At 36.0% G+C, this 12,536-nt stretch overlaps 1 protein-coding gene across 1 annotated transcript in view; it reads right to left on the bottom strand.

Moving 5' to 3' along the window:
• Positions 1–11,632, bottom strand: part of LOC114645309 (mucin-5B-like) — a 50,012-nt gene extending 38,380 nt beyond the window's left edge. Inside the window, exons 1-8 of the mRNA XM_051922501.1 lie at positions 10,568–11,632; positions 10,207–10,477; positions 6,234–6,281; positions 3,366–3,627; positions 2,788–2,902; positions 1,761–1,851; positions 1,321–1,427; positions 148–364 (exon numbers count right to left, since the gene is read on the bottom strand). Coding sequence (XP_051778461.1) covers positions 148–364; positions 1,321–1,427; positions 1,761–1,851; positions 2,788–2,902; positions 3,366–3,627; positions 6,234–6,281; positions 10,207–10,477; positions 10,568–11,584 — 2,128 coding nt within the window. The 5' untranslated portion in view covers positions 11,585–11,632. The remainder of the gene's footprint in view (positions 1–147; positions 365–1,320; positions 1,428–1,760; positions 1,852–2,787; positions 2,903–3,365; positions 3,628–6,233; positions 6,282–10,206; positions 10,478–10,567) is intronic.
• Positions 11,633–12,536: the final 904 nt, after the last annotated feature.

Below are 12,536 nucleotides of genomic sequence, written 5' to 3'. Positions count from 1 at the left end.
TTTACAAAAGCAGCTGGTTACTTTTACTGTGATGTCTCCATGCTGTCTAACCTGAGAATGTCTTATTGTACTCTGCTAACTCTCATTGACTTTAAAATGAAGTATTGTCTGCTGTGGAGACTAAAACAGTTCAAGACTAAAACTTACTGCAAAAATCATTCCTCCGCCAGTTCATGGGCTGACCACCAGCATGGGCACACTGTCTGGAGTACTCTGAGATAGTGTTACATACACAAGAGGAATCATCAGACTCATCACAGTCGCACATGTCTTGGATGCAGGCATCGACAAAGTCATTGATGGGTACTAGGTCATTGCAGCTGGCCAAAGCATTGTCAGAGAGGTAATCCTCGCAGGCAGCTCTCTGCAAGAATGATTGAACAAGAAAGCAGTCATTAAAATGCCATTCCCTCAGTTAGGAAAACATAATACTAATTCTAACACTCAAATGCATTTAACTGTCATAGTTTGCCTTAGTGCACTTTCCTTATATATCCTCATTTGAAAAATGCTTTTGTCATGACCAGTTCACCCATAGATATCTGTCAATGACAAGTTTGATTTATAGTAAATAGGAAACGGTAATTTTATAATAAATGTGTGCAATGGGTTAAGTTTTATTTATTATATGTTTTTAAATGGTACATATTTGTTTTAAATGAAATGTAGACAAAAAATATCTACTCTCTCTATATAAAATCCTAAGCCTAAAAGTGCAACGATTTTGTGTAACAATTTTATGTCACGTTTTTATGTCACGTTTTTTGTGACGCTTTGGATCGGCTTATTTTAAAACCTACATATATATGTTTGGTATCATTCTTTTCAGAACTTTAATGTGATGTTGTTAGATTTTCAGATTCTTATTCCGTTTTTATATTATAAACTAAAAAATATCAAGAATTCACGCCCCGCGAGACAAGACTTTGTGCCAAGAGATTAAACCACGCCTGGGGCTGGAAATAAAAGACAAAGAGTAGGACAGGGCTTTTAAATGTTCGAAGTGCCAAGCAAGATGCAGATCACATGGCATATATAAATACATTTTATTTATATGTTTTTCTTGCCTGCTGTGTTATAGTGAAAGCAGTAAATTTGACTGAAGTATTACTGTTTTGTGTAATGATACAGTAATCCAATCTGTTGATAATGAGAACAAATTTTTCAATGAAAATACAAGAATTTCATTTGTTAAATACATTTCAACTATCAGTCTTATATGGGAGTGAAATTCATTTGACTTCAATTACAGATAGAATCAAATTCTAACGTTCTTGCTTTTTTTCACCTTTTTACGTTTTACTAAACAATACGACTCACATAGGTTTCACAATTATTGTTAGATGAAGGTGTTGGCTCTGTGCAGGTTTCTGTTGGGCCGCTTATCTTCCAATTACGTCCGAAATCTTGGGGTTCTATTTTCACACCTGCAAGAGAAAGGAGTTACCCATAAAATAAAAAACTATTTTTTGCATTATGCAATGCCATCAGATCATTAGATGTTGTATTATTGTGGCAATGCCAAATATCTAGCACAGTGTGCATGAGTCACCATATACAACTTAGTAATATATTTAAAGTAACATGGTAAATGCAGTACATGACAAATGAGAAATTAATTTCTTGTCAGATCTTCCTGCAGGCATATTGTATACCACCTACAGTTTACAATATACTGTAGAATGTTACATCTCATTTGTATTAAGATAAATTGAGCTGAACTCCTTTTGTCAATTTATCTGTTTAAAATAAAATCTCACCATTCATAATGAATTCATCATAGATCTGGATGTGGTTGAAGTCGCCACAAAGACCACAGGTCTGGTTCACATATTTTTCATCAATTTCCAGCTACAAAAAATAGCACAGATTATTTTTCTGGAGAAGAGTGAATTAAAAACTATTAAACAATAGCATTTAAGTATTATCTATATGCATTTATTCTACTTCAGGGTTGTGGCAGCATTGTGGGCAACATTGCAGAGCGCAATCACTTACTGTATACATACTCATTGATTCGTTGCCAGTGTTGACTTACTGGTTAGTCTACTCTGCTGGTATTGTTGTTGATTAAACCAGAGTACCTACCCAGATAAAATTAATGTGGACACCTGAAAAAATATCAGCTTTACCAGCCATTGTCTGGGCTTGTACCCAAACCTCAGAAACTGGAAGGCTGTTACGCTAACCAATGCTGTAGGCACTTTAAATCACAACTTATGTAAGGCTAAAAACCATTATAAAAATGTTATTAGTAGCAGTTTTTGTTTTCATATCCAAGAGAAAAAGTAAAGAATTAATGTTCCTCCATAATTATATAGTTTGATTCAAATTTTAAAAATACCTTTCAATACTTAATAAACAATTAATGAACAAATATAAACAGTTCATTTTTAAATATGATAGATAGATAGATAGATAGATAGATAGATAGATAGATAGATAGATAGATAGATAGATAGATAGATAGATAGATAGATAGATAAAATGTTTCTAAGAACTCTGTAGCATACTTAGATTTGCCAAACTTGCTCTAACAGGCATTTTTAGTTAATCGTATATTACAAAGCAATTATTTAATACATTTCAGGCAGACAATGAAGCTATTTAACCGCATCCAAAGTAAACAACTTTTTAACAGTAAACATAAAAATTCAAGCATCATTATATCAAAAGACTCAGAATTTTCAATATGAGAAGACTCTTGTTAGAGTATTGCCCATTTTACTGATAATAAAGCCATGTTTTATTTATATACATTCTTGTAATTGTAAACCATTCACCTACCAATAAAGCATCATCTTTGTTCCACTGAAATACTAAGCCCATCTTGCTAGTGATTTTGATGTAGGTGCTGCTTTCTGATATTAAGATCCCAGCTTGGCTGAGGGGTAGGTTAGCCCTGTATGGTGAAGGGTAATGAAATTATATAAGAATAGTGCAGCTGTTGTGAGTAGAAGAGAGTAAATTGAAGGTAAAAATAGGCACAAACTAGGAAGAAATATAACCAAAATAGATAATGCATGTAGAAATGATAAAGTAATGTATATAGATAGTAAAAGATAACACAGAAGACTTGATACAAAATAAAAAGAGCAGAGTTAGACAAAAACAGACTTTCACAATTGTAAATAATATAAACTGTACAATACAGCCTAATACAGTGCAAATCAACAATTTAATATAAATGAGTAGACATGCAGACACAAGTCTAAATGGTATCTTCTGAAATGCTGCTTGAAAATTAGATGTCATGTCATGTCATGTGATAACAGAGCAATGGGATATTGCCAAATAAAGAAATAACACAGATAGTAATTGCACAATTCATAAGTAATGTAATAAACACTTCGAAAAAAGCATACATTTCCCCATTGACTGATACGCCATCTTTTGTAAGTTCAATGACGCTTCCATCCAGCTTCATTGTCACCTTTCCAAGGGTTGGCTGGTTATTCTCCACTGTTCTCCTTAACTGGATGTTAAAATCTTCATAGTTACTTTTGCAGTGAGAAACAAGGAGGTAGTTACAAGTGGTTGGCAGCTGAAAAATATCTCCATCAAATGTTTTGAAATGGTAATTTCCCCAAGTGCTGCATACTCGACCATTGTGAGCTGGGCTGACAGCTGGGAAAAAACAGAAACAATGATATTTTGCACATCTGCATTTTGTCATGCGAAACATGTATACTATATAGGTAAAAGTATCTGTAAACTCCTCCAAATTATTGAGTTCAGGTGTTTCAGCCACATTCGTTGTTAGCAGGTGCATAGAAACAAGCACATAGCTATGCAATCTCCATTTACAACAATAACGGTAGAATGGGGCATATTAAAGAGCTCAGTGACTTTCAAGGTGACACTGTCATAGGATGTCATCTTTGTCACAAATCAGAAATTTCTGCTCTTTTAGATTTGCCCCTGTACACTGTAAATGCTATTATAGTGAAGTTGAAGTGTCTGGGAGCAACAGCAGCTAAGTGAGAAAGTTGAAGACCATGCAAATTTAAAGAACGGAGCCACTGAGTGTTCAAGCGCATCATGCATAACAATTGTGTATACTGTGTTGCAACACTCACAACTGTTCATCAGGAACTTCATAAATGAGTTTCCATGGCTAAACATCTGTGGTGTAAAGCACGCTGCCATTAGACTCTGGAGCAGTGGCAAGGTGTTCTCTGGAGTACTGAATCACACATCACTATTTAGCAGTTTAATGAACAAATCTAGTCTTGACAGATGCCAGAAGAATGCTACCTTCCAGACTGCATAGTGCCTAATGTAAAGTTTGGTGGATGAGGCATGATGTTCTGGGGCTATTTTTCAGGTTTTGGGCTAAACCATTTGTTTCCAGTGAAAAGTACTATTAATGCTACAGCATGCAAAGATATTTTAGACCAATGTACTGTACAATTCCAGCTTTGTGATGACATTTTGGGGAAGGCCCTTTTTTTGTTCCAGCTAGGTCCCAATAGACATGGGTTGATGAGTTCACTGTGAAGGAACTCGAGTGGCCTTCATGGACCCCTGACCACAACCCTGTTGAACACCTTTGGGATAAATTGGAACAACGATTGCAAGGCAGGTCTTCTCATCCAACATCAGTACCTGACCTCACAAATGCTGTTTTGGCTGGATGGGCAAACGTTCCCACAAATGCACCCCAAAACCTATTGGAAAGCATTCCCAGAAGAGTGGAGGCTATTGTAACCACAAAGGAGGGGCAACTCCTTATTAATGACCATGGTTTTAGAATAAGATATCCAACAGACTCATATAGGTGTGATGGGCAGGTGTCTATAAATTATTGGGCATATAATGTATGCATATTCATAGGAACCATCATAATGCCAGAATTAAATCAGTGTAGCAAAAGAAATGCAAGAAGGTGTGATTATTAAAGAAAATAAACCACACAGTGAGTAAAACACAAGACAAAAGAGCAAGAACACACTAAATGTAAAATCCCTTGGACCTTCCAAAGAATGTGCACATGGCTGTCTTAAAGGTTTGACTATCCTAGTAGCCACTAATACCCTGTACCTCTCGCTCCCTTTTCTACCTGTTGTACCTTTCTCTAAAATCAGGCTTTCCTCTCTCATGATAGCTTAATGCCTGCTGCTGTCTATCCTTCCAACTCTACAGTTCACTTTAGGAGCTTTTGGCAAGAAGGTCTTTAAACACATCCCAAAGATATCTGCTGACCATGCTCTAGAATTCTCTTGTTCTGAGTATGCCAAGTTAGACATTGACTAAACAGCCCTGATGTCTTTGTATTCTCAAGGCAACTCTGTGGCTGACTTTATGGTTTAAGAGCCAGCATTATCCCTCACGTCCACTCATGTGGCTGCTTGCCCTCTAGTGCTCAACAGGTATTGACATCTCTGCCTGGTATATGTTTGCTCCGTTAATGCATGATTAGGCAACTGTGGCAATGGCCGGAGGACACCTTACATGGGTGCATCTCATGTGCACTTTCTCTCTCCTCATAGTAGTGCATCTTTATGTAGAAGCCATTCCAGTACTCATAATACACCTTGCCTCTTGGGGATGTACTAATTATTAAACCTTAAATAACTCAGAATAAATTTAGGTGTGCCTGTCTATAAATGAAATGTTACTCCTCTAAGGGACACTAACTGTGTACCACTAGAGCATATCACGACTGGAAACCTTGGTATTAAAGAATAAAAAGATTCTGTCATCATATTAAATGGCCCAGTCCAGACTTTACTGTTAAATGTCCGGGATGACTAGTTGGCAGGATTGTGACTGTGTCTGACTTTGTCTTTTGACTTTGCATGTTACACCTGACCGTGGAGGTTTATTGTCTTCAGGGATACTGCTGACTGGAGTTTCTGTTTTCCTCTCTTCTGTTGTCAGCTATATACAGTTTAATGGTAATGTTACTGGACAGATATTGTTAGGTTCCATTTATTTTGTTCATTTTGGAACTGCTTTATTTTATTATATTTTCTAACAAGGCTATATCTTATGAAATGAATTATGTAGTTAGTAATTTGTAAAGTGGTAATTGTATTTCACCTGTGAGCCGGTTACAGCACCTATAGCCTGTACTCAGTGAAGAGCTCCATCACATTTGGTACTTCTGCTGTTTCAGAATTTGCATAATGTTTGCAATTTTCATTTTACCTATCTAGACCATATAACATATTCAGGTTTTACAGTAACAGAAATTTTGCATGCCCAAGAAATTTAATTAAAAATCTTACCTATCACTGTAGGCACAATTGGGATTCTGGAAGATTGCTGACCACCATCTGAAAAAAGAAAAGAAATATCACTACAGGTACATTCAGCATGTAACAAAGTGAATTTAAATTTATAGTTACTGTGTGTATATTAAAAATATTTTTTTTAATTATTTATCATGTGTCCTCAAAATTGGCTGTTTTATGTATAACGCAGTATGTATTTCACATGCAATTTTTAAATAGAAACATACACTATATTGAAACTAGAAAGTTACAGAAAAAACTTCACTAGAAGCAATGCCATTTCAGAAATTTGAAATAATTTACCATTACAAAACGAAGAAGTCTGAGTTAGCATAAGATGCCCTAATTTGGGATGTTCATATGAAATGTACTTCTACCTCATTACATGCTGTAATGAAAAAGAATAGTTACTGTATGTCAGATATTTGTGTGCTTCAACTGAAATGTTTCAAGTCTAAATTTTCTCAATTGTAATTGAAATTTGTTAATTTTTCACTCTCTGCTAGAGATTCATAGAAGGCTACATCCCTAGTAAATGATCTAAAATCAAAAGTAACATTATATTAGCAATCGTTGATCGTGAAATAGTCTAAATCGATTCCCCACATGCATACTTTTGAACTTTGCCATTTTTAACCTTCTAAGAGTGGCGTTTAGAGGGCTAGGACCACCAGTAAAGAAATATCAGAAATATTATTTTATTATATTCATGATCAGCAACCTCAAAATAGCATACTCATAATAGCAATACTCTATTATGCCTATATTGCCCATCCCCCATTTTTTGACATTTTGTGAAAGGAGTAACTTTGTCCCCTTGTATCTGATTAAGGGGTGAACTCCTGGGATCGATGAATGTGGCATGAACACCTTCACGTCCTTCTGATCATTTTTGCTAAAAACTCCAATTGGTTTAATCATTACCATAAAAGTGCAATTTCCTGCACAAAATATAGCCCAAAAATTGCTATATGTAATAATTTTGTATGAACACAATATATATTGTGTAAAAATAATTCAAATAAAAATGAAAACAGCTCAAAAAATTAAATACGTCTCTTATACAAGGAGATGTGATTCAAATCCTCTTCTGGTTGAGGACAAAATTAGGCCATTGAATTTAGCAGTAGTGAGGCTTTTTTGCTGCATTGTGACTCAAAATAATAAAAAAAAAAGTTCAAGAGCAAGTAGCCACAAGGGTGTTTGATCAGTCGCTGGTTAACCAGATTTGTTTGCTTAACTCTTTTAGAATATTTACTGTATGCCTCAGTTGGTATGAGGGAATACAACATTGTAGATTCTAGATACACCATGAGCATAGCTATAAAAGCAGTTGCAGCTGCAATATTACTATCAAGTTATTATTATTATTATTGTTATGGTTATTTTAGTTACGCAGGCTGCAAGGAGGTTTTGGTGAAAGGGTTTCACATTGTGATGGCAGCAACCTCATCAAAATCATTACAGTGTGATCTCTGTATCCATCCATTATCAGTCTTGCTTAATTCAAGTGACAGTCACTTGGGCTCCAGCTTATCTTAGCAGCATTGGATACAAGGCAGAAACCAAACATCATCAGGCACACCTACCCACACACATGCTCACATTCATGCTGAGCAGTTTAAAGTTATTATCCTTGGCTTGTGCAAGGAAATCCCATGTATGTATGGGAGGTACAGAACGTGCAGACTGCCGAAAGGCAGGCCTGGAATCACCTGCAGTCTTGATCAGTTTTGAGGTAGCAGTGTTAACTGCTGTACCAAAGTGATTCCTCAAAAAAACTTTTAGACTAAATTATTTTTACAAAAACACCAAGCCCCCTAATGTAGATTAACATGGTCTTCTCAATTACTCACTTTAAACAATTTTTTCCATTGGCTAAAATTAACTTTGCCTCTAAAAATAGTTATTACAGTAGATTGGTACCCATTAACCTCATCAGAAAAATGAACAGGAAGATGAGATAAGATGAAATTTTAGCTTGGGCTGCCCTTTGGCACTTCCACACAATCTGTGATCTCTTTGGTGTTGGTTGCATTAATGTTTTTTCATACGGGAAGACTCAATCAATATAACTGCCATAGTTAAAAGTAGTGAGAGAGTGATGACAGTTCAAAATATAGCACTACAACTGTCCTTTCAGAATTTTCAACATCTGCTCTAGGTAAGTTCATCTTTAGTATATATACAGTACATTTGACATCAAGCCCCTTGGAAACTGACAGTGAATAACCTCATGCAAGTTTGTTCTGTGGCATACTGTGTTGTCTACGGGACAGCATAGTCCTGTACATTCCCTTATGTGTGTGACTGCGTGTCCTTATTTGAAATACTGTTTAGCACATTATGAATTGAGTGTAAAAGTAATCTACAGTGGGTAGCAGTGCAGTTTCACTTTTTACAACCCTGTGATTATGTGGTATGAATAGAAACATTTTTTTTACTCTGACCAGATTGATTTTAGCTTTGTTGTGTTAACAATTTTGGATTAATTTCTGAAGGAGCTAGGCTCTGATTCTATATTGACTACAAGATCCCTTATTATATATCCTGCTTCTCCCAGAATGTTCACATGACAATATTTTATTCATTCAAATAAATGAGTGAATAAATATATGTACTGTATATTGTTTAAAAAGTGATACATTCGATCAGATATAGTGTTTGCACCCAATGTAACTTTACCGTTATTTTGTAAATGAAGGATAAAAATGTAATTACTTTAAATATCCATTCATCCAGATATCAACAGATAGGCATGGTCATTACAATGTTGACGAATAGGCCATTACATTTCAAATGGACTCCTACTCTTTTAAACTTGTCCAAAATCATTGTTGGAGGTATTGTCAAGCCATCAGAAATAAATGATTATATTACATTAAATCAGGCTTCATGTTTTAAGAAGTGCATAGGCTGAAATTCAAAAGATCATGTCTGCATTTCATACATTTCATACATCACATCACTTATGATAATAGTAATTATTTGGAGATTTTCCAATGCATTTTTTGCTTTCCCAGCTATACGGTATTTGGACATAGTTTTTCATGACATATCCTGAAAAAGTGAACATCAAGTGGATGATTTTGAAAAACCCATTGAAAGTTTTGTCCTCTTTGGGATCTGACTGTTTGTATTTTCAAGCAACATTTTCAAGTTTTTTTTTTTCTTGTTTGTATGACAGCTTTAAAAGACCTTAATAGATAGATTTTACTTTTAAAATACACCTGGCATGCATCATACAATATCCTTCTAAAATAATATTACTCTGTAACTTTTGGCATTTTGACAAGCAACTGCCTTTTCAAAGGAAAATCTTAATATTTCATAAATTCAACCCAATTTCTTGCATTTCAGCAACTCATCTTCTTCAATCGTTTATGTTTTTTAAATTAAATTTTGATATATTTTCAGAGTTTAGATGAATGTAAAGTAGATATGAAGAGAGAGCAATGACAGGATAGGTCATTTAAATGAGTATTTCAATGGCTATTTATAACTATGTTTATATAAGATCTATACAAACAGGAAAGTAAAGAATTATCACATTTGCATTTAGCATCACTGAAATAAATTTAGGTTAATATCTAGGTCAATAAATGCACAAGATATTTTTTTATCCTGAAGTATCAATGGAATATTTTTCACTTTTATTTAACAGTAATGTAATCTGTAGTCCTGTGGCAAAGTTGTTCCATTTTAGTGTAGAAGCTTTGCAATAAGAGAAGCTGTGTGATTTGTAAACTGCTTTGGATAGATATGGAAAAGAGTGTCAGTGTCAGTATAATGATCTGAATACAGTACATATACTGAAAGGCAAGGATAGATAGATAGATAGATAGATAGATAGATAGATAGATAGATAGATAGATAGATAGATAGATAGATAGATAGATAGATAGATAGATAGATAGATAGATAGATAGATAGATAGATAGATAGATAGATAGACTGTGATTCTTACCTGTCTGTTTTTGTTCCATCTGTCCAATGTTGCTCATTTGTCCCATTTCTTCCATCTCTCCCTTTTCTTCCATCTGCCCCATTTCTTCAACCTGTCCCTTTTGGCTCATTTGTCCTGTTTCTTTCATCTCTCCCGATACTTGAACATCTCCCTTTTCTTCCATCTGCCCCATTTCTTCAACCTGTCCCTTTTGGCTCATTTGTCCTGTTTCTTTCATCTCTCCCGATACTTGAACATCTCCCTTTTCTTCCATCTGCCCCATTTCTTCAACCTGTCCCTTTTGGCTCATTTGTCCTGTTTCTTTCATCTCTCCCGATACTTGAACATTTCCCTTTTCTTCCATCTGCCCCATTTCCTCAACCTGTCCCTTTTGGCTCATTTGTCCTGTTTCTTTCATCTCTCCCGATACTTGAACATCTCCCTTTTCTTCCATCTGCCCTGTTTGGCTAATCTGTCCCATTTGGCTGATCGACTCTGTTTCTTTCATCTGTCCCATTTGGCTGATCGATTCTGTTTCTTTCATCTGTCCCATTTGGCTGATCGACCCCGTTTCTTTCATCTGTCCTGTTTGGCTGATCGACCCTGTTTCTTCCATCTGTCCTGTTTGGCTAATCTGTCCCATTTCTTTCATCTGTCCCATTTGGCTGATCGACTCTGTTTCTTTCATCTGTCCCATTTGGCTGATCGATTCTGTTTCTTTCATCTGTCCCATTTGGCTGATCGACCCCGTTTCTTTCATCTGTCCTGTTTGACTGATCGACCCTGTTTCTTCCATCTGTCCTGTTTGGCTAATCTGTCCCATTTCTTTCATCTGTCCCATTTGGCTGATTGACCCTGTTTCTTCCATCTGTCCTGTTTGGCTAATCTGTCCCATTTCTTTCATCTGTCCCATTTGGCTGATCGACCCTGTTTCTTTCATCTGTCCCATTTGGCTGATCGACCCTGTTTCTACCATCTGTCCTGTTTGGCTAATCTGTCCCATTTCTTTCATCTGTCCCATTTGGCTGATCGACCCTGTTTCTTTCATCTGTCCCATTTGGCTGATCGACCCCGTTTCTTTCATCTGTCCCATTTGGCTGATCGACCCTGTTTCTTCCATCTGTCCCATTTGGCTGATCGACCCCGTTTCTTTCATCTGTCCCATTTGGCTGATCGACCCCGTTTCTTTCATCTGTCCCATTTGGCTGATCGACCCCGTTTCTTTCATCTGTCCCATTTGGCTGATCGACCCCGTTTCTTTCATCTGCCCCATTTGGCTGATCGACCCCATTTCTTTCATTTGTCCCATTTGCCTCATTTCCCCCATTTCTCCATTCCCATGAACAACTGATACCATGCACATTAGTACCCAGAAGGGTACTCCCTTTCCTAAGCCCATCACTGCAGGTGGGCTGACTACCAATGCCTACCACAAGAATGCCCACACCAGTGCATGTTCAAGCTTTATAGCTTGGCTTGATGTTTGCATTGGCAAACTGGGAAAACAGGTTAATGAATCTAATTATTGGCAGACTGATACACTAAAACTTTTTTATTTAATCAAATATTAACTTAAATGTTAACTGCCCCAAGGGGTGCTTCTTTGTTTACTTGGTACAGGGCTGAAGTACAGAAATAATGCACATCAAAAGACTTGGTAGTGTTGTAAGAACCATCGATATACACCATGATGTAATTTATTAGTCTGCCCAATATAAATATAAATCTTGTTCTCAAAATGTTAGTGAGGATTTCCTCAGGTGCACTATTTTCTTTCCACATCCAAAAAATATCCTTATTAATATAAGCGGTTACTTCACATTGGAATTGTGAATTCTGAAGTACAGAAATAATGCACATCAAAAGATTTGGTAGTGTTGTAAGAACCATCGATATACACCATGATGTAATTTATTAGTCTGCCCAATATAAATATAAATCTTGTTCTCAAAATGTTAGTGAGGATTTCCTCAGGTGCACTATTTTCTTTCCACATCCAAAAAATATCCTTATTAATATAAGCGGTTACTTCACATTGGAATTGTATGGGTAAATGGAAATTTGAGAAATTACCAACTAATGTAACTTGCATATTTTTCAGCAAGACACAAGTACTCCAAAGGAAACCAGGGTTATGTACAAACTCCACATCAACAACAGCCTGATGCATAATTCTGACATAGGACATTAGGTCCTGAAGGAGCAGAATTAATGACTGACCTCCAGTGGTGCGAGCAAAACAGAATAGGATATTGCAATGAAGTAATGGTTTGCTTAAAGGCCAAATAAATTAAAGCAAAATCAAAATACAAATGAAAAAATAATGAGAAAGTAAATCTATAATAAAGGAA

The sequence above is a fragment of the Erpetoichthys calabaricus genome, chromosome 2, assembly GCF_900747795.2.
Source record: "Erpetoichthys calabaricus chromosome 2, fErpCal1.3, whole genome shotgun sequence".
Lineage (NCBI taxonomy): Eukaryota > Metazoa > Chordata > Cladistia > Polypteriformes > Polypteridae > Erpetoichthys > Erpetoichthys calabaricus.
Note: the sequence above shows the minus strand (reverse complement) of the source record. Positions and strands in the feature narration are given on the sequence as shown.